Genomic DNA, 22,121 nt, shown 5'->3' with positions numbered 1-22,121 from the left:
TGTATTTATATATTCTCTGATACTATATTTTACAATAAAATATTTTAAAATAAAAACAAAAGATAAAAAATGGAAAAGCCCCCGCCCCTCAAACCTCTGAAAAACTGCTTCCATTTGCATAGAGTTGCAGAACTGCCTGAGATGCATCAACGTTGGGGAGTGCTTATTCTTGGCCAAATCACTGTTTCAACCAGGTTGTTCTATCCAGCAGCTCACTCTCAGCTGAATCATCTGGTGGCCCCCGAAGCCACCCTCATCATGGCAACCTCCCCATATGAAGCGTTTCTGGGTACCCAGCCCCTGCTCGCTTCCTACCGACCTTCTTAAATCTTACCAAAGCCTCCCAGGTACATATCATTGGGCTTACTTTAAAGGCGAGGAGCTAAAGTTCACTGAGTAAGTCTCCCGGGCCCAGCTGGGAAGGGGCAGAGCTGGGATTTGAACCAAGACCTATTGATGCTGAAATTGTGCCCTGCTCCCTGCAGACCCCTCAATTATAATAACTGATGCTCTCTACACTTTACACATATTATTTCATTTAATCCTCGCAGCCACCTTCTATGTTAGGTACCCTGATTAGCACCCCCATTATAACACTAGGAAAACTGAAGCACAGAAAGTTTGGTACCTTGCCTCAGTTCACACCGCAGAGGAATGTCAGAGTTGAGCTTTGAACCAGGTAGGCCTGTGCAACCTGGCCTCCCCCACGGGGAGCATAGGTACCATCGAAGCAAGACAGGGCCCAGGGGCCACAGATGACTCACAGGGACCAAAGGCCAGCAAGGGCGGACGGCTGGGGTTGGGGGAGGCAGCTAGGGAGATCTACTCCCAGAGTGACGCCAGCTCTATGCAATGAGCTGTGTCCCCTCCTCGCCTACCAGGCCTGTGGCCCTTGGGGAGGTGCTGAGGATGTGGGCAGAGCCGAATAGACACTAGAGCAGGCTCATAAATCCCTGCCTGGCTTGTCTAGGCCACAGGCTCAGACACTGAGCACTCTTTGTCATTTGCTGTTGGCATGACTTTGTCACCAGCGAGAATGTAACATTCACCACATGTGCGTCTCTGGCTGCCCCTGAGCAGGCTTCCAGAACGGCATTATAGAATGTGCTCTGACCCGTCTCTGAGTCTCAGTCAAATCAATGGGGGGCTCTTGATGATCCAAAGGTCCTTTGCTCACAGAGGCCTGACCTCCACCCCAAGAGCACAGGGGAAAACAATCCCAGTCCTGTCCTCAGGGATCCCTGCACTTGAAGGGGGAGGAGCTGGCATGGAACGGAAAAGGAGAAATAAGAAACAGGTGGGGAAGGAGGCACTAGATTCATTCAGTCAGCTACCACTCATTGAGCACCTACTATGTGCCAGGGGTTATTTTAGGTGCTGGAGTTACAGTAGTGGACAAGATAGCCAGGGTGTTCTATGAAGCTTTGAGTTCAGTAGGGAAGGCAAAAGATAGACAAGGGGGCAAATAAATAAACATGCCAATATTGGGTAGTGTTTTGGGATGGTGAAGAAAACAGACTGGTCCAAAGGGTAGAGTGACTGGTGTGTGGGTGGGTGGGCGGGTGGATGGGGTGAGGGGGTCGTCACTAATACTTTAAGATAGGGCGGTCAGTGAAGGTCTCTTGGAGGAGGTGACGTCTGAGCCAAGCCCTGAAGATTGAGAAGGACCTGGATAAAGGAAGGGAGAGGAGCTGGCGGGAGAGCACGACGATGGGAACCGGCTTCTCCCACCTGCTTTCTGCCCACTCCTCTGCACCAGGCATGGCCACCATTTCTAAAACATGTTCTCCCTTTTATTTCTTTTGCTTCTTCCACAACAGCCCCTAGAACCAAATGGGGAGAATTTAAGTAGCTCACTGGCAACTGAAGAAACTGAGGCTAGAGATGGGTGGGGCTCATATAGCATTACGTGGTGCCCAGGACCAGACCTGACCCCCACCCCTGACTTTGTGCTGCTTGGGTCACCCCATCGTCCAGCATGTTCTTCGACTGCCCAAATCCAGGCAGGCTGCAGCCAAAGTGGAGTCCGGCCATGGGCACTGTTCCTCAGGGGTCAAGGGGCTGGAAGCTTGGGCTGCTGGGCAGGGCCTGGGAGGGGCTGGGAGGGGTCTGTAGCGGAAGGCGCCCAGGCCTGATTGGAACAAGGTGGCAGCACTAGGAGCCCAGCCGGGCTTCATTGATCTTGCCCGGTGTTCTAGCCACTGGGCGGGGCCAGCGCTGGGCAGGCTGCCGGTTTTCCCAGGTGTGGGGACACCCTGGGGGAATGGCCTTTCATGTGGTTGTGGGGTAGGCCTGCCACCCAGCATGTGGGGGAGGCCAGGGTGTTGGGGGCATGCTAGCAGTGGGGAGGGTGGTCTGGAGACTTGGAATCCCACAGCCGGCAAATGTCCAGCTCCTGGAAACAGGGTCATGGACTCCAGGCTCTGAGAATGTTAGGATCTCTGACGTCAGAGTTCACGTTTATTGAGCACACACTGTGCACCAGGCACAGCTCTGAGCACTTTCTGCAGCTTAACTCCTTTCATTCTCACTCCACTCTAGGAGGTGGGTTCTATGATCATCCCTACTTATAGGTGGGGAAATTGAAACTCAGAGAGGTTTTTGTTGAATATAAGACCCCTAGATCAGAGAGTTTTAGGGTGTGGGAAGCACAGCTGGTCAATGCTGGGAGGACCTTAAACATTCTTGAAGATCCTTGAGGCCAACTCCCTTTGTGTTGGAGAAACAGGTCTGGGGAGGGAATATGGCTTCTTGAGGTCACAGGATGGCCAGTGGCCAAGGGGAGGCCAAGGTTAGGACCCACCCCTCCAGGTCATCTCAGGAGCTTGGCTGGTCCCTGAATGCGAGGTCCCTGAGGCGCTGGCCCCCTTGACCCTCAGTCAAGACCTACAAAACCTAGTCTCCCATGTGTTACCGATCTTTCTGGTTGGTAACCAACAGTTTCCTGTTAGCACACAGGAAGTTCTTTTAAACATCTAACCTAAATCCCTCATGTTGCAGGGAACCCTCTTCTTTGCAAATATCTTGCAATACTTCTGAGAGGAATTTGGCCTTTGATGTGAACACTCTTGGAGTGGGTGTCAGTTAGCAGAACAGGCTGGTACTGGGGGTGGGGGGGGGACAGTAGAGGGCCAGGAGTTGGGAGGGGCATCACCGATTGTCCCCTTCTGATCAGCCCTACGGGGTTCTGCGTGACCAGTTTCCCCTCCATCTCTCGGTCCTCATCTTTTACTCTCCCCTTCTCTAACCCCATTCCAGCCACACTGGTCTCATCGCTGGTCCTCGACACACTAGTCATACCCCCCATGGCAGGGCCTTTGCACACCTTGCTCCCTCTGCCTGGAGAGCCCTTCACAATCTGTCTGCATTGCTCATTCAGGACCCTGCACCCCCTGTGAGACACCTTGGTGGGCAGAATAATGCCCCTCAAAGATACTCACACCCCAATCCCTGAAACCTGTGACTATGTCACCTGACATGGTAAAAGGGACTTTGCAGACATGATGAAGGTTAAGGACTTTGAGATGGGGAGATTATCCTGGATTATCTGGGTGGGCCCATATATCATGAAGGTCCTTACAAGTGGAAGAGGAGGCAGAGGACAGTCAGAGGGAGATGTGATGTGGAGAAGCGATGGGAGAACCAGAGACGTAGCATGAGAAGCTCTTAGCCCAATGTGCTGGCTGTGAAGACAGAGGAAGAGGTCACCAATCAAAGAAAGTGGGTGGCTTTTAGGGGCTGGATACCGTGGGGAAATGGATTCTCCTTGAGCCCCCAGAAAGAAAGAGCCCTATTAACACCTGGATCTTAGCCCAGAGAAACTCACTTAGGACTTTTGATGCCCAGAACTATAGGATCATAAATTGTGCTGTTTTAGGCATGGTAATTAGTTACAGCAGCAATAGGAAACGAACACACCCCGCTTCTCTGATTTATATTTCTTCAGCACGTTTATCACTGCCTGATAAATTATGCCTTTACTTATGAATTGTCTCTTTTCCCCCACAGAATGTCAATCCCAGGATAGCAGGTTTGTTTTTGGTTTTTCATTTGGTGTTGCGTTCTCAGTTAGAGTTGCCAGATTTAGCAAAAAATAATACAGAACGCCCAGTTAAAATGAATTTCAGATAAATAGCAAACACTTTTTTAGTGCAGTCTTATCCTGAATGTTGCAATTACTCATGGTTTGTCTGAAATTCAAACAATTTGGTGTCCTGTATTTTGTCTGGCAGCTCTATCCTCAATACCTAAAAAAGTGTTTGGGTTCATTCTAGGATCTTAATAAATATTTGTTGGGAAAAAAAAGGAATAAATAAATGAATTAATTAATATTAATTTCTAACTTAAAAATCATTTTGGCTTTTAGAATGCCTATAGGTAAAAGTGTAAATAATAGCAAATAATGGAAGCCAACTACTTCATAGCCCTTCCTATATACCAGGCATTATTCTGAGTGTATTACAATTATTCACTCAGTCTTGCAGGAACCCAGTGAGGTCATTAGCCCATTTTCCTGATGAGGAAACTGAGTCCCTGGAGGTTTAGTAACTTGTTCCGAGTCACACACCATTGAATGACAGAGCCAGGCAATTCAAGGCCCTTGAAGAACTTGGCTTACAGAACATTCTAGCTTTACCTCCTGACCCACCCATCAGGTTCTTCCTTTCTCATAGCCCATGGTGCCCTTGCAGGGGGTGTCTTCCCCCATTCTCTGACTACAGAACTCCTGCTTGTACACCAAAGCCCTGTCCTAATTTCCCTTCGTTGTGAGACCATCTCTGACCCTCCCAGGAGGACTTGGCCGCTCTCTCTTCACTGTTCCCATGGCCCGCTGCCAGAACGCATTTTAAGGACTTGCTGTTGTGTCCTTTATTCTCCCAGACTGTGACCTTCCTGCGGACAGAGATAGGTCACTTTCAGCTCTTTGGCCATGGAACTTAGAACTGAGTCTGGCTCCAGGGAGGTTTCCAGAAGCATTTGAGGATGAATAAATGAATGAATGAGCGAGTGAGTGAATGAACATCTTTCCCACTCTGGGCCTTAGTTTTAGAGTCTATGAAAGGGGAAGAACAATCTCTTAACTCCCCCCGTCCCATCTCTTAAAACAAAACACATTTTTTTCTGATTATAAGAGTAATACACATTCATTAAAGAAAAATTATAAAATAATAACATTATGAAGGAGAAAATTAAAACCACCCATAATCCTGCCACCCAGAACAATTGGTAACAATTTGGTTTTTAGCCTTCTAGTATTCTTACTATACGTATAGATTTAATTTCTTGTCTCCTTTCCTCTTTCCCTCCCTTCCTGCTTTCTTTTATAACATTGGGAACATATAGTACATGTTGTTTTGAATCTGCTTTTGAAACTCACCAACATATAGTGTGCATTTCCCCATGTCATTAATTCTCTTCTCGATGGCAGGGCTCCGAAACACTGGCTGGACCCCTGTGGTGTTCCCTTGTGGTTGGCCCTTTAGAATGTTCTGGATTTCAATTATGAAGACACTGCCAGGAACACCCTGGTATGGACATCTTAGCCATGTCCCTGATTCCTCTCTTAGGACGAATTCCAGGATGGGGCGCCCCCTGTAGACACTGATGGGCTCCCGACACTGCCTGCCCGTTGTTCTCCAGCCTCACTCCCACCAGGCCCCTCGGCCTTCTGGGCTTGACAGGAAACCAGGGAAATTATTCGACCTTCTCCAAAGAAAAGCCCCGTCTATAAGGTCTCACTGGTTCTATCTCAGCTAAAAATACCCACGTATTCAGCCGTTTGTCCACAGTCTAAAGCTCATGGTTTCTGTCTTAGATAATCAGTTTCAACCAAAACATCCTCAGAGGTGACTACGATCTTAGGGTGCTTGTGGAGCTCAGGCCTGTGTAGACACGTTTTCAATAATTCATTGACTGAGCTCACTTCGTAGAAAGCCCTACGCATCTCAGTGTGTCCTCACAATATCTCTCAGAGGTAGAGATGGCTGTCTCCCATCTTACAGATGGGAACACTGAGAGTCTGAGAACTAAATGGCTTAGCTAAGGTCCTAGAGCAGGGCATTTGGGATCCACCCCAGGCTGGCCTGACTGGGTGTGAGGCTGACTTTCCCACCCTCCAAAGGCCACATCTGTGTAGACCACTGATTCTGTGCCGGGGAGCTATGGGCTTTGTAATCTGGGGGTACAAAGACCCTGCCTCACTACACCTGCTGCCTGCTACCTGAGGGGAACGCAGTCCTAGCATCACCAGGAGGCAAGGACTGAGCTTTGGCCTAAAAGCTAGGCAGCAGATCCTGTCCCCTGTCCTGACTCCACATGGCTCCTGGGAGGTCACTGTGCCTCACCTTCTCCATCTCTAAAATGGGAGAGCAGGGATTCAGGTGAAAGCCTTCTGGGCTTGCAGCTGCTTGAGCAGAGCAATGGTGATATGCAGCACTGAGTCAAAGAGAGAAAGCACTCTGTCAGACGGGCCACCTTACCGCAGGCAGCCAAGCCTGGTCTTTGGGGATTGGTGTATGTCGGCCTCGGTTCCAGGCTGGACTGGGAGGACCTGACAGCCCTAGATGGAGCCCTGCCCCCCATAGCCCCTGCAGATGGGAGGCTATTTTTTAACCGACCCCACAGGAAGAAGAGGCCAGAAATGAGTTCAGGGGGTTAACCCAAGTCCCTAAGGACCCTTCATATTTGCATCGTCTTTTCCTCACCAGCCAGGGAGCTGTGTGGTCTTCACCTGGAGCTCCCCAGAGCCTTCCAGAGCTCCCAGAATTTTGGACTGTTGGAGCTGGAAGGTCCCTGAATGGCCCCATGAGATGGGTGAGGAAACCGAAGCCCAGAGAAGTATGAACAGGCCTGCCCTCCTCATTACTGTCTCTGCTGTGTGCGTTCTCAGGGCTAGGCCATCTCCTCTGCCTCTTCCTTCCTGGGGTGACCCTGGGCAGGCCCCTGCCCCTCCCCGCTTATCAGATGATGTGTCCCCTGTAGTCATCAGTGAAGACTTTCTCAGATAGGAAACCTCTTCTGAGCCAGGGCCTTCACTTTATCCCATCAGTCCTGGGTTTCCTCCAGAAGCATCCGCCCGGTGGACAGGGGCCAGTGGCAAGTGTCTGGTAACCCCCAGGAAGAGGAAGGACTTCCTGATCAGAGAAGTGGGGGCCAGTCTGGGTAGGGGCAAAGCAGCTTTCCCCTGTGGCCTCCCTCAGACCACATCACCAGGTGTCCCTTGGTCCCACAGGCAGGAGTTCCTGAAAAGTTGGGTGTCTGTCACAGTGGGTGCGGCCTCTGATGTGTATTTGCCTGTGTGAGTATGTGTGCGTTCACACGAGAGGTGGAGGTGGGGCAAACATGGGGGTGTCTGTGGGCACACGGCCTGGGGGCCTAAGGTGGCCGTGTGACCAGACTTTGGTTGCTGAGCTGGGACAGCTTGTGATGGAGGCCCCACCACACCCATAGATCCTGCCCATAGAACCTCTCAGCTGGTGCTGGTCAACCTGAAGATGGGATGCCATGGGGGAGGGGCACATGTACGTGCAGGACAGGGGTGCATGTCTGGAGGGCATAGGGTCCAAATGCCGTCAGGGGTTCTAGAGAGCTGGGACCCCAGTGAATGCTTGAGGGGAACTGACTCTGACTTGTCTCCTTTTATTTATTGTCTATTTAAAACCATTCTGTTAATAAATAACATTAAATGAATCATACACACACACCCATGTGATACAAGTAAGATGAGCGCAGTGAGAAACACTTGGAAAATACAGGAAAACACTTTAAAAATGTTGGAGCCTAAAATCTTAGAGCCAGAGTGAGCCTCTTTGAGGGGTGGGGGTCTTCAGGGTCTTAATATAATAATCATATTAATTCTCACATACTGAGCATTTCACATGGGCTGCTCACGGAGCTGAGCACTTTAAATATTGTCCTCGTAAATCTCTGTGCTGTTATTCTCCCCATTGTACAGATGAGGAAACTGAATGAAAGGGAGGTGAAATATCTCCCTCAAGGAGTAAGTGGCAGAGCCAAGATTTGAACCCAGTTCTGGCTAATTTGACGGTACAGATCCTCTCAGGTCCAGGGCTCAGCTCCCACAGGGCAAAATGTGTTCACTTATTCATTCTTCCTGCAGTATTTACCAAGCACCTCCAATGAGTCACATCTGGCTCAGCCCTGGGTACTCTGCCATGAACAAGACAGACAGGACCCCAGCCTCAGCCCCCAAATGTCACAAACCAGCCCCAACCTTGACCACAACTCAATCCCAAATCCAGATTGTAGCTGAATGAGCTCTGATCCCACCTTCCCCACTCAGCAGGAGCCTCTATGAGCTTCTCATCTGCTACGTTGTGTCCAAAAACCAAGGCCAGGTGTCTGCCTCACCAGGTCCGTTGTCCATGTGGGCAGGGAGGCCATCAACTCCCAGGCCCACTACTCTGGGACACGGGCTGGACTGAGGGTGGCCTGGGGCCTGTCCTATATGGGGTGGGCAGAGAAGGCCAGCTCCTCTCTTATACTTGGCCAAACAGAACTTCTGCATGGGGCCACCCCAGGAGTCTGAGCTGGTCGCAACTATCAGCAGACTCAGGCTGCATTGCTGAGCTCAGGGAAGCCACTGGGGAGGGGGGGAGGGGGCTTCCATGTCCCTAAGTCCTCGAAGTGGGTCTCTGCTTCCTGACAAGCCCGGGGACACCTCAGGACACCTGAGGAATTGTGGCTATTTCTCTAACTTGGAAAAAAGCATCACGGCCGGGCTGGTGTGGGCTCCCTCCCAACCTGCACCATATCTTTGGGGGCCCTGCGTGTTCCTTCCCATCCTCAGGCAGGGCCAGCTACCTAATTTGTGGCACCCAGTGCAAAATGAAAATACAAGGCCCCTATTCAAAAAGCCAGAGAAAAGCTTTATGCTTTTCTCCAGTCTCTCAACCTGTCCTTGTGTTTTATGTGTGCTATTTAATGTCGCACTTCCTTGGACCTGGTGATACTTGTGGGGTGAGTGCAGACACTGATAGGCACCGGTTCCCACCCCAAAACTTGGTGTATAGGTCACATGCACCTGTTTTCCTCACACTGGCACTCACACCCAGGCTCCACTCCCTGATTAGGGGGCTGTTACGTTGGATTTCACTTACAAAACACCAATCCATGATAAAATTAGCAAGAATTTCAAGACGGCAACTACAAAGCATTAAACCTAAGTGTGGGGCCGGTTCTGAGCCCTGTGACACCCCCTGGGTTGCAGCCCATGACGCTGGCCCTGCTTGAGGGAGGGACCCAGCTCAGACACGAGGGTCAGTCACCCAAGTAACACCCTGCAAGGGTGCAGTGGAGTGTGAGGTGCGTAGTCGAGCACGAGTGTTGAAGAGCTGCCTTGTGTGCATGGGGCACCCTGTGGCAGTGGTGTTCAGAGCCTGCGTTCAAACTCCAGCTCCCCACCTTATAAGTTATGTGAACTTAGGCAAGTGACTTCTCTTTTTGGGGCTTCGCTTTCCTCCTCTCCAAAATAAGGACAAAAATACCGGCCATGGGGTTGTGAGAATGAGCAGTGATGTATATAAAGTGCCCCGCTCAGTGCTGGCACACAGTCAATTTCAGAGGTGACTCAGGACAGAGGAACGCCCCCCCAGACAAGCATGAGGGTCCATAAACGGGCAGAAGCATGTCTGTGTGCGTGTCCCTCAGCCCACATGGGGGACCTGAGAGGGGAATTCCAGGGGACTTCTGTGGGATGCCCAGGGCAATAGGCCTGGGGCATGATGTTGGATCAAATGGAACCTGCACTAGGTAGGAAGAACCCATGCGAGAAGTGGGGGAGCCCAGGGAGAGGAGCCCAGGGGAAAGGCCCCCCACCAGAGTGCTGTTCCGAGAAGGATAACATGGGCCCCCGCCAAATGAGAAAGAAGCCTTTGCTGGGTCACATATGGACCTGAGCCAGCCATGGGATTTTGGCCCGGTTCCTTGGAGTCCTCGCTGAGCTCAGCTCTCACCATGTCTCCCGCTTTGTGCCTCAGTTTCCCCAGCTCTGGTGAAAGAGAGGACCACCACAGGTCAAGTGCTTGCTGAGTGGATCATGCACTGTGTTTCACAGACCTCCTTTCTCTTGGTCCTCAAATGATTACTGACCCACTTTTCCGATGAAGAACCTGAAGCCCCGCGAAGGCAATGACCCACCCAACAAGAAAGGGGCGGAGCTGATTCTGATTGGTCAGGCTCATGGAAGCACCACCCTCTTCCCAGGAAAGAGGCCAGTGGGAGTCAAGGGATGTTCCTTGATTCGGGAGAACCTCAGTTAACTCATAGTGACTGTGCGGTGGTAAGGTACACAGGCACCGTAGGCAGGCTGCCTGGGCTTGAACGCCAGGTGGGTGACCTTGGACAGGTGAACAGAACAGGACTTCAGTTTTCTCATCTATAAAACTGGTTTAATACTAGCCATTGGTCTTATAGGATTGTGAAGATTAAATAAACAAAGATATGTAAAACACTTAGTGCCTGCCATTAGTAAGAGCTATGTACGCGTTTACTGCTAGTATTATAACTATTTAAGAGTTGTCATAATTTGTATTTTCAGGACAATGCTGCATTTATTAATTCTAATTTTATACTTTTGCTTTTTGTATCTAGGATCCAGCACACTTCCTTTTCAAGTCTCATACAATTTCCTAGGTCCTTGAAAAGATAATTCTCTGGCTCCAAAACACCTGTAACCATGGTGGATTTACTAGCTCTCCTTAGAGCAGCTTTTCCCCAAGTGGGCTCCCCAGCACACCCACCCCAGGAGGAGAAGCCTATGTTCATTAGCATATCAAAGGCTCTGAAAAGTCCTGCAGCAAAACACTCTGTTGAACATTGTTTCATACAGCCATTCCCAATGTTGTTTGGTCACAGAGCCCCCTGTATTTCTGCTCAACACCTGATAACATCTGTTGAACACACGTTGGGAGATGCCCCTCTCATTTCCTTGTTTCTAGGAAATGGCAGCTAGGAGTGAGAGTTGTGAGTAATTCCTCTCAGAGACCAGTGGGGATGATCTCCATTAACAGAAATCATCTCCAGGAACATGCTTCCATCGCTCAGCTGGTCCCCTGTGTTCTCAGCTTCACTGTCTGATTCAGTCCCCATTGCAGCCCGGGGAGGTCAGCAGCATGAATATCCCCATCTTAGAGATGAGGAAATTGAGGTTCACGGAGGTGGTGACCACACAGCCAGTAAGTGGCAGATCCAGGAGACAAACTCACAGTTTCTGATTCTAAACCCCGCATTTTTCCTTCGGTACATTAATAGGAAAAATAAAAATAGATATTCTTCCAGGAGCCGTCTTCCCCAGTGATATGCTTTTAAAAATCTAAAGTTGTTGTCCCCCCCCCCCCCGTAATATTGACTGTATTATAAAAACTTAAAATCTTCAGGAGCTTCCTCTAATACAAAAGCAATCCATTCTTGTATATAAGACTTTTCAAACACTTTGAGTTGGAAAATGAGAAACTCCATAATCTCACCCCAAGAGATAACCTGGGTTAACAGTCGGGCGAGGACTCTTATAGGCCTGCAGGGTTCAACAAGGTAGCCGTCAGCTACGAATGGCTATCTCAATGAAAACAATTAAAATAAAACGAGATTAATAATTCAGTTCCTCAGTTACACAAGTTGTGGACCTGAACTGGCACATTTCAAATATTCAATATGCATATGCAGCGAGTGGCTACAGTATTGGGTAGAATGGACGTAACATATTTCCACCATCACAGAAAGTTCTGTGGGACAGAGCTGCTCTAGATTCTTCCTAGACATATCCTGTCATCTGTGCAGAATCATTGTTAATATTCTTGATGAGGTCCCTGGACATAGCATAAGTCTCTGGATGGCCTCACCCTCGGAGGGGAGAGAGCCTCCACAGGCAAAAGCCAGGCAAAGGGGAAAATAATCTGGAAGGAAATGTGCTGAATGATAGCAGTTTTCTCTGTGTGTTGAGATAATGGAGTTTATTTAAAAATTTCCTAGGTCTGTCAGGTGATCTCCGGCATAAAATGCAGGTGGGGTCGGGATGGTGGGAATATTGCTGGATTCATGTTTTCCCTAATGTTTCTGCTGCTTCTAAGATCCTCAAGGTATGATCTCGCCCGAGGTTTATTATTATTATTAATTATTATTATTATTATTATTATTACTGTGGAATCAGGAAGAATGGAAGCCTGCACAAGTCAGAGAAATAAAGACAAATGAAGGAAAGACAGGCAGAAGTTTATTTTCAGGCTCAGGGCCCCTCCAGCCTAGGGCTGTTCTAGGCAGGGCCACTTCCTGGGCACACGAGCTGTGTAGGTGCACAGGGTCCCTTCCTTAGAAGAGCATCATGCTTAGTTTAATATTCTGCAGTTGCCATCCTAAATTCTTCATGATTTTTGAACAAGGGGCCCTGCATTTGCCTTTTGCACTGTGCCCTCCAAATTGTGTCACCAGCCCTGGTCCTGGGGTTCTTCGCAGGATAGACCTCATTTTGACTGCTCTGACCTGCCGCTCTTGTCCTAGTCAGACCACAGGTGTGCCCATCCATGGAGCACTCTGTGCCTGAGAACAAGTGTGCTTCGGCTGCTCAGATGTGTGTCTAGACAGTGATAAAAATAGGGCTTGCGAGTGGGTGCAGGAGGGCCCCTGTGGTCTCTGTTCACATACATACACACGCTCAAGGGGTACGTCTACACTGGCTTATTTCATTGAGAGGCACATTGCATCATGGGATGCCCTGCCCCAGATCACTGCCCAGCTCGGATCCTGCCTGGAACCCCACTACTTTGAAGGCCATGCCCAGCCTCCAGGCCTGGCCTACCTCCTCCCCAGCCTCTTCTCCCTCAACCTCTCCACACCACCCCTGAGCCCTCCCATATCTAAGTAACCCTCGCTACGTGGTCCTTCTTCCATACCTCTGCTATGCAATTTGCTCTGCCTGGACCACCAATGGTCCTTCCTTCTCAGGTCTACCTAGTCTACCTAGTCTAGACCCCTTTCAGATTCCATCCTTTCTGGGAAGTCTTCTGGAAGTGTTTGAGGAGGGCCTGAAGCTGCTCTGGTGGCATACAGGAGGATAGGTGGCATATGGCTGGAGGAATCAGGGAGGACTCCAGGGAGGTGGTGAGTCTGGGCCTTAAGGAAGAAGAGATGACTACCAGGTAGAAGGGAGAGTTTTGTTGGGCTGGCTTTGCTGTAAGACAGATCCTGGCATAAATCTGGGCTTAGCCTGTTACTAGCTGCATGACCAGAGTCACCTCCCTTTGCTGAGCCTCTGTAAAATGGGGATAATAACGATAACACCTACTACATGGATTATTGTAGAGATTTAGTGAAATGAGATACTGCAAAGGAACCACCACAGTGTCTGGTAAGTCATCAACAAACATGGCTCTCTTCTCCCTTCCTCATTGCCTTTTCTCCACTTAATTATCAGTTTTAGCAGGTCACTCCATCACTCTGAGTCTGTTTGTTAATTCCTCTCTGCAGTGGAATTAGTGATGCCTGGCACACAGAGCTGTGATGAGAGTTTTAGGGGGTAATGGGCGAATCTGTAGAAGTTCCAGAAGACCGAGATTCTACATCGATAGGAAGGACACAAGCCAGAGGGGTGCTGGCCTATCTCACAGGGGTGCTTTCCTAAGGCGAACTCTTTCTACACATCACTAGAATGTCAGCTTTAGGAGGGCCGGCATCTTTGTCTGTTTTGTTTGCTCCTGAATCCCCGGTGCCCAGAACAGTACGTGCATGCAGTCAGTGCTCAATAAATGTCTACTGAATGATCATCAGCAGCAACTGGCCCATATCACATCCCAAGTGCTGGGCATCGGGGATATGACAATTCAGGGAGACTAGCCTTTTCCAGGGAAACTGTCTCTAGATTGGGACTACAACGCAGGCGACACGCATTTGCTGAGCACCTGCTGAATGCACAGCTCTGCCCAGCCCCTGCTTCCTCCATGTGGGGGAAGCTCTAGCCTCCTGTCCCTGCCTCCTCCCTGGGGCAAGGGCAGAACTTAGGTTCCCCAGGGAGGGCTGAAGGAAAATCCTCAGGGAGGAGGGCGCTTCTTGGGGCTGTGGGGTGTTGGTCCTCAGCCACTGGGCACCCCAGTGAGTTGAGTTTTGGGCAGGGGCATGACCCTCGTTTCCCCTTTTTCATTTCACCCTCTTTTCCATTTGGGCGCCCCATGTTTTCCTTCTCTTAATATCTTCTGCTTGCTCTACACCCAGCCTCTTTTCTCCTCTTAACAAAGGTGAGCAGATCAGGTGGATTTACAGGCACTGAAATGCACATGACTAGAAGACCCTGCATTTAAAAAAACCCAGCTGGGCAATATGTCACCCCAAAGGGGCTGAGGACTCACAGTGATATTTGTCACCATGTCTCACAGTGAAGGATGTTTTGAGGAGGGCTGACTGGTCACCTCTGGAAATCATAAGTTATGGCATCCGCCCTTTCCGCCCACACGTAAGTCTGAACCTTGTGCCAAAAACGCTTTTCCCAGACGCAAAAGAAAACCCCAAAGAGGAACCTAAACCTTCACGCTGCTGTGCCGGTTGGACACAAGAGCTCAGGCTCTCACCAGCAAGCGTTTCAAAGAACAAGTCAGATGGCAAAGGGGGAAGTGAGGGGAGAAGCTGGAAACCTCTGGGGCTGGTCAGTCGTTGGTTCATTCATTCGTTCGTTCGTTCATTCATTCATCCATCCATCCATCCATCCATCCATCCATCCATCCATCCATCCATCCATCCATCCTTTCTTTCCTCCATCCACTTAGCAAGAAACGCTGAGCAGCTCCTGTGAGCCCCACCTGCTCCCAGGAAGCCCCACCTGCTCCCAACAAGTGGGAGGTGAGGGGTATGTGAGGATAGGGACAGGGTGCTCCTGAGGCCTGGAGGAGAGAAGAAGGTCCCAGGAACGCTCCCCAGACGGGGTTGGGCCTTGAGAGGAGAAGGACAGATTTCTCACCTTCCCCATCCTGTTCAGAGTCAGAGAGCCTCTGTTGTCCAAGAGGAAGGAGACCATCATACAGTAATTATTTCTAGCATTTATAGAGGACTTGTCTCTGTGCCAGGCCCTGTAGTAAGCACATAATGTACATTATCTCATTAAATCCACCCAGCAAAGTTCGATGTGGCTACTGTTTGTTCTCCCTATTTAACAGATGAGAAAACTGAGCTCAGAGAGGGGAATCACTCCATCTAAAGTCACACAGTGAGGAAGTAGTGGGTCCTAGGGGCTCATAAAGGCATTTCACGTTGCCTCTTCTTCCAAGAGTACCCACTTCTTCACCACCATCTCCAGGAACTATTGACAAAGGCCTGACAGTCTGTCTACAGTTTCCCCTGTGCCCATCCCTCTCCAATACTGGGAAAACCAGGGGGTCAGTGTTGGAGAGAGAGCAAGGGTGGGGGTTTGAGATGAGGGAACAACTGCCAAGTGGCAAGTGATCGAACTGGAGGCGTGGGGGAGGGGCCCACGGAGGCCAACTGTGCTGAGTGAGCGCTCACTACCTACCAGGTATTATGCACAGGGTTCAGGACAGGTCACATTCACTCTGGGCAGCCACTGTAAGGTCAGTGCTCCTAGCCCCGTCTTACAGAGGAGGAAACAGACTCAAAGAGGTGAATTAACATGTTGGGCCACCCAGGCACTAAACAGCTTAAGTCTGACTCCTCAACTATGTGCAAGGCGATGGCTAGTTCCTGGGTAGCTGAGAAAAGTCATTTTTCCTGCTGCTGAATTCCATCTTACACAGGACCATACCCCTATTTGGATCTCAGGACCCCTCCTGAATTTGCTCACTGTTCCTGGTTCACGTGCCCTCTCACAGAAGGACGGAGTCTCACTCCCAGCCCCTGGCTGTGTCCCAGTGCGTCCTCCAGGAGGTGCTACTTCAAGGCCAGTCATGGAGGCCAGGGCTCCAAATCCACTGAAGGCTAAAGCACTCCCTTCCTCCTCTTTACTTCCGCCAAGGAAGGCAGGTACTCGGCTCTCAGGTGGGAACGACTGGCTGAGTCCCAGGCTGGCCCTGGGACTGGAAGCTCAGAGGAGGCCAGGGCTCCCTGGTGGCTGCAGGTGGTCCTGGGGAGACTCCTGGCAGAGGGGGTGTTGAGTTCAGTCTTGAAGATTGGGTGAGACTCCCCAGCCACTCTGGGCAGTGGATTTGAGGAAGGGCCTGTAGATGAGGGATCCCCAGGAGACAGGAGCAAGAGCTGGTGTTTGGGCTGCTCCCCAGAACCCTGAGCCCAGGCCTCATCACCCCACCTGTGGAGGAGTCTGTACTGACTCAGAGGCAAGGCTGGGGTCAGGGGACGCCGCTGTCTCACTGCCTCTCAGAGCCTTCTGGAAGGTCAGGTTTTCAGGCCCACTTGCTCAGGGGCATCCATCTCCGGCCCCCCTCCCCTCCGTAAACTTCCCTACCCCCTGAGGTAACTGAGCAAGCCTCGGCTTTGATGCAGCCACCTCAAGGCCTCACTGTCAATGGGCCCTCTATGTGACCAGTGGGGCCGCCGGCCGTAGTGGGCGCGGTGAGGCCTGGACACACAGTCCCACTGTGTGGGGCCGTCTCACGCCCGCCCAGACCCTGTGGCTGGTGGGGGGCTCCCAGGAATGCCCTTCCAGGCTGGGGGGCACTTTGGACAGGCAGGGTGGTCTGGGGAGACGGGTGTGTGCAGGCCGGCCTCAGGAGCTACCATCAAAGGAGCCCGGCAGAGGTGGCGCCAGGCGAGCGCCATAGTGGGCGCGGGATGGCTGGCGGTCAGTCCGTTCATCTCCCAGGGGAGGGGAAGCTGCCATGGGCACACCACTCAGAGTAACCAACCGTCCTGGGGTACCTGGGATGTGAGGCTTTCAGTGCTAAAACCTGGAGAAGTCCCCAGCTGTCAGTCACTGCCCAGAGTTTCGGAAAGGATGCAGTGACTGACCTCTCTGGTCTGGGCAGCTTCCTTCCTGTCCGGTAACCTCTGAGTCAAACCATCCCAGCTAGACCTGCCCAGGGCCATTTTGTCTACCTTCTGCTTCCACACAGCCTGCCTCATACCTGAGAGGCCATTTTCCATTTCTCTTAGATGTGTTCAGGAGAGGAACTGCCAACCAACTACCGAACCACCGCTAAGAGAAACGTGGCCAGACGGTCAAGCCCGTCCTAGTCACCTCCCAGCACTCCCACCCTGCACCGCACCCTCCAGGCATCCCAGGGGACACCCAGAATCATCTAATTCTTTTCTGCCTCCACACCGTTGCCCAGGCCATTCCCTTTGCCTGGGACATCCTCTCTCCCACTGTCACCTCCTCATCCTGCAAGACAGCTGAGTGTCACTTCTCCAGGGGATTTTTCTCTCTGCCCTGAGGCGGGCCCATACCCCTCTTTGACATCCAGGGCCCGCTCTTCTCCCACTATAATATGTATTATACCCCAGGGCAGTTTTCAGTTTACCCATTTCTTTCCACACCAGCCCATGAGCTCTGTAAGGGCAGACAACCTGACCCAGTCAGTCACCCTTGTACCTGAGCCCCCAGGACAAGGCCAGTAATGAAAAGAATGGAAACATTTATTGAGCACTTACTCTGTGCCAAGCAGCCTGCTCATTTAATTCTCTCCAGAGCCCCATGAGGTTGGTGTAATCACCCTGTTTTACAACGGAGAAACAGAGGCACAGAGAGGTGAAGTGACTTGCCCCAGGCTACACAGCCAGTGAAGGGCAGCATCAGGACTTGAACCCAGAGAGTCTGATTCCAGAGCCCGAGCTTGACTCTCAATAGTCTACTTCTTGATAAGCTTTTGTGGAATTACTGAATAAATGAAAACCTTTGCCTGTCCAGGGTCTCCTAAATCCTGCATGTAGCAGTTGAGGGCCATTTTCTCTGGTTCCCGCCCTGGAGGGGTAGTGTCCTGGGGGGGAGCACTTTTGTCTGAGGGGGTGCAGTTTAGGGGTGCTGTGAGGGGGACCTGCCATGGGCATGCCTAGGGGTACACGTGGGGATTTAGAATAAAGGTGCTGGCCTTCAATGGCGCTGCGGACTGGCCCTCAGGAATCCTAAAGCCATGGCTTATGTTTGTCAGATGGGGAAACCAAGGCCCAGAGAGAGGAAGGGACTTGCCCATAGTCACACAGTATGTCCGAGTCACAACCCGTAGGTCTCAGCTTCCGCATTTGTCAAAGAGAGAAATAGATACCCTTGTCCTGACTGGGAGAGTTCCCAGAACGGAGATGGGAGGAGGATGGAGCAGTGCTGAGGGTCCCAGGAGACCCCTTTGCCCTCTCACACCTTCTATCTAAGTGTCTGGAATTCTGCTATCAGTCTGCTGCTCTTGAGGTTAAGTATTGCTCTGTCCTTGTTTCTTCCTCATCCTCTCCTGCAGGGTGGGGTCACATGCCTCTCCACTCTCTTCCCAAACCTCTTCTCCACAGTGAACTGAGTTCTGGCCTTTGGCTTAAAACGAATGCCCCCTACTCTCCTAAGTCAGAGAAACCAGAGGAGGGTTGGGGGTGGGGGCAGTTGTTGGATGTGACAAGAAGTCACACTCTTCAAGGAGTCCAGGGGGTGGGCCTAGGGGCTGGGCCACATCAAGGAACATCAAACTCAACTCATTCCTCCCCTTTTACCTATGAGAGGATGGCCGCCCAGAGATGCCAAGTGACTCAGATGGAGTCACACAGCACATGGGTGGCAGAGCCAGGCAGAGCTCCAAACCTGACCAGGCTGTGCATCACATGGGATTTTCAAAACCACATATGTCCACGCCTGATCCCAAGAGATTCTCACACAGTCTGACATAGAAATTGGGAATCCAGGTATTTGAAAGCTCTCTAGGGGTGGTGATGTCCCAGACCTGCTGGTTCTATCACCTCCTGATGAGGGACAAGGACAGGAGACTGGGGTACCTGCTTGTATAGAATTCAGGAGGCCCGTGAACTTGGGCAGGAAACAAACAATCTTTCCTTTCACTGACCTCTAACTGAAATTTGGCAACTTTTTCCTCAGTGATTTTGTCACAGTGGAAATCACAGATGTTCTCCCGTCTCATTTGGTTGTCACGGATGATTTTGAAACACCGTTTGTATTCATCACCCGTCACTACTGCAGCACAGCTGTTGCTGGAGCCACTATAAGAGTAACACACTTTTCACTCAGTGTGTTACCGAAGAGGCACATGGTCACAGTCTCAGAAAGACTTGGTTCCCTCTGTAATCCTACGAATTTTGTTTTATGGACGTAAGAATGTAATTCTGAGGAGTCTGTAGACTTCCTGAGACTCCTGAAAGGTCTGTGGCCCAGAACAGGTTAAGGACCCTGCGTGGGGCAGCGTGGAGCCGAGCACTGGAGGACTCAGAGCTTGGATTTCTGTGGGGACAGAATGGGCAGCTGCAGTCTTGTGAGCCTCCAGGGACAGAATCTGGGAGACAGAACCCCTGAAGTGAGTAGTAAGCAGAACACGGGAAATAGAACTGGGCAAGAGAGAGGGTGCCAACAGGGTGGAATTGCAGGGAAAGCCTCAGAGCCCATACCCCAGGCCTCCCCACGGACCCTGCCTTACGAGGCATATCTGTGTCCCTGTCCTCCAGGGTTCAGCATGCTCTACCCAGCGGCCTCCTGTCTCTGGGCACACACTGGGACAAAATCTTCTGGCTTTTCTCACCCTCTCCCTCTGGGGTTGCTGTCTGTCATTTCCTGGGCTCCATGGAGTCAGGAGCCTATCCTAGGTGGGCCAGCCCTTTCATCCCATCTCCAATGTTCCTTTGTTTTAAACGCTACATTTCTCCATCCTGCTTATGGAAGGAGAAACACAGATTACAAAGACCCAGCAAATGGTTTTTATAAACTCTTATTTTCTTGCCACAGAACTGCCTTTAATTAGCTCTGAGGACTACAAAGGGAACAGCATTATAATAGGAGCGGCTTGAAGGAAAGAGCCTATGGCTTTCAGCTCCTGGACGGGGCTGCTGCTGTCACCAGCCACAGGCAGGTTTGGTGGGAGTGCCCCTGCCACAGGCGCAGCAGGCCCCTTCTCTCCCCCATTCAGTCCCCATCTCTAGCGGCAGGGCCTGCCTCAGCTACTTTCCAGAGAGGAGGAACAGTCTTGCTGTCAGGCAAGCTTTTGCAGAAGCCTTTGGACAGTAAGCACCCAAATGTGCCTTGGTCCCTGCTCAGAACCAGCCACCCAAGGACTATTAGCTAGCAGTGGGACAGGCAGAGAGGCAGGAGGGCAGATGGACAGTCAGAGTGACTCCCGCATCTCAGCTGGCCACCTCAGCTGAGTAATGGTAGCACCAACCCCCAAACCCTGGAGTTCTCAGCCCCTCTGTTCTGGAGGAGAACTGGTCCCTGTGTCCAACCCAGAGGCACTGCCCTCATACATAGCCCATTCTCAGCCTCAGACCATCAGCATGTTATAGCCAGAGGGGCCTCTGTTTGGGGCACAGAGAGGTTAAGTAATCTGGCTAAGGCAGCTCAGCAAGGTAGCACTTGAGCTGGGATTCAAGCTCAGGGACTCTTGACCCCCAATCTCAGATGCCTCAGCCTATCGGTGAGGAAAGAGGAAAGGAAGACAGCAGGGCACATAAGCCCCCCCTTCCCCACCCCCACCCCCACCCCCGGCCAGAAAGAGGCAGGGAAAGTCTCCCTGTCAGTTCCAGCCTCAATCAGAGGTTTCAAGTGGGGGATCCCAGACCCCTATCCTTGTTGAGGGACTCAACCCAGACTTCTGGGTCCCTCTGAGCTATGAATAAAGGCAAAGGCTGCTGCCCAGAAACACTCTTGTCCCCTGTAACCAAGTGTGCAGACCTTCTGAGGCCTATTCCCCTCACGCTGATCCAGTTTCAGTGCCCCCCAGGGCTGCACAAGTTCTCACCAAAAGCTTGGAGCCTCCTTCTCCTCTCAATGCTTCCCGTACCCCAGGGTCATTTAGAGAACATGGGAGAAAGTCCTCAGGAGGGTCTCAGGAAGAGGCAGCCTTGCCCCCGCCTGCTCCCTGCCTGCTCCATGGCTCTCAGAAGCTGGCCTGGCTCTGGGAATACTAAGTGTCTCCTTGAGTGTGTGTCTGCCTGAGCCCAAGTGGAGGGCCCACGCTCTCCGGGTGAGCCAGGGGCTGAGGCTGCAGGACCCAGGAGCCCCGTTAAGTGAGGCAGGAAGCCGCGGGTCACCGGAACACCCCCAAATCCTCTCCACCCCAGGACCCTCCAAGGCCTGCCCTTTGAGGTCTTGAGGTCTTGCGGTATCCATTGCCCCTACCACTAACTGTCCCCACCAGCTGAGGATTAAAGTCCCACAAAGATGTCCACTCCAGGAGACCACGGAGGCCACCAATCCCTCTTCCCACCTCAGGCTTTCAGAGGCCAGCGGATTTAGGTAGATAGGCTATGTACGTGAAGGCAGCTAGGACGGTCGGTGGAAGGACCACAGTTCCCCACCCAAAAGGGCCTGCCCAGGGCCCTGGGCAATAGTTACTCACCGCGGATGAAGGTTGGCGTGTAGGTCGGGAAGGAATCGAAGATGCTGTTTGATGCCATGCCCCGCTCTGAGGAAGGCGAGAACTCGGCCCTTCACAGGAGTGGGTTGGGATTGACTTGGTTGGCTGTTGTTTTATTTTTTCCCAGCTACTTTTTGAAAATAAAGGGGGGGGTGGTATTGCTTTTTTTTTGTTGTTTGTTTTGTTTTGTCTCTTTTCCCCCCCTACTGCTACGAAAAAGAAAAAAGGAAAGAACGCGAGAGTGTGTGTGAGCGAGAGAGAAAAAAATCCCCAAGGAAAGTAAGTTTCTGTTTGTACCCAAGAATTTGGATTCCTGGTCCCACAGGAATGTCTAGCCACAAATTTTCAACAGAAGCGTATGCAGAGTGTATCATTAGATGGCGGGAAGGGGCCTTCGGCAGCCAGGGCGGAGGAGCTCACAGGGCAGTGAGAGCAAAGCCAGGCCAGCATCAGCGACACGGGGGAATGAATGAATGAGGCTCACCCCCCGACAGAGCCCAGGCTCCAGTGGGTGCGAGGGCGGCCCGGGGGTGGGGAGGACCGGGAGCCAACCAGCTCCCGCGAAGGGCCCTGAAGGCAGCTGAGGGCCTGGCCTTGTGGTTCTGTGGTTGAGGGACCAGGCCTTCGCAGTGTCAACCCAACCTCAGCTCACAGGAT

General features: G+C 51.5%; 1 protein-coding gene across 1 annotated transcript in view; it reads right to left on the bottom strand.

The window, feature by feature from the left end:
* Window positions 1–21,838, bottom strand: part of RUNX3 (RUNX family transcription factor 3) — a gene marked incomplete at both ends in the record, with an annotated part of 57,847 nt that extends 36,009 nt beyond the window's left edge. Inside the window, 2 exons of the mRNA XM_081056100.1 lie at window positions 21,447–21,535; window positions 21,762–21,838. Of these exons, the coding sequence (XP_080912226.1) occupies window positions 21,447–21,535; window positions 21,762–21,838 (166 nt within the window). The remainder of the gene's footprint in view (window positions 1–21,446; window positions 21,536–21,761) is intronic.
* Window positions 21,839–22,121: the final 283 nt, after the last annotated feature.

The sequence above is a fragment of the Rhinolophus hipposideros genome, assembly GCF_964194185.1.
Source record: "Rhinolophus hipposideros genome assembly, chromosome: 8".
Lineage (NCBI taxonomy): Eukaryota > Metazoa > Chordata > Mammalia > Chiroptera > Rhinolophidae > Rhinolophus > Rhinolophus hipposideros.
The sequence above is the reverse complement of the archived record's forward strand: the minus strand, read 5'-3'. Positions and strand labels throughout refer to the sequence as shown.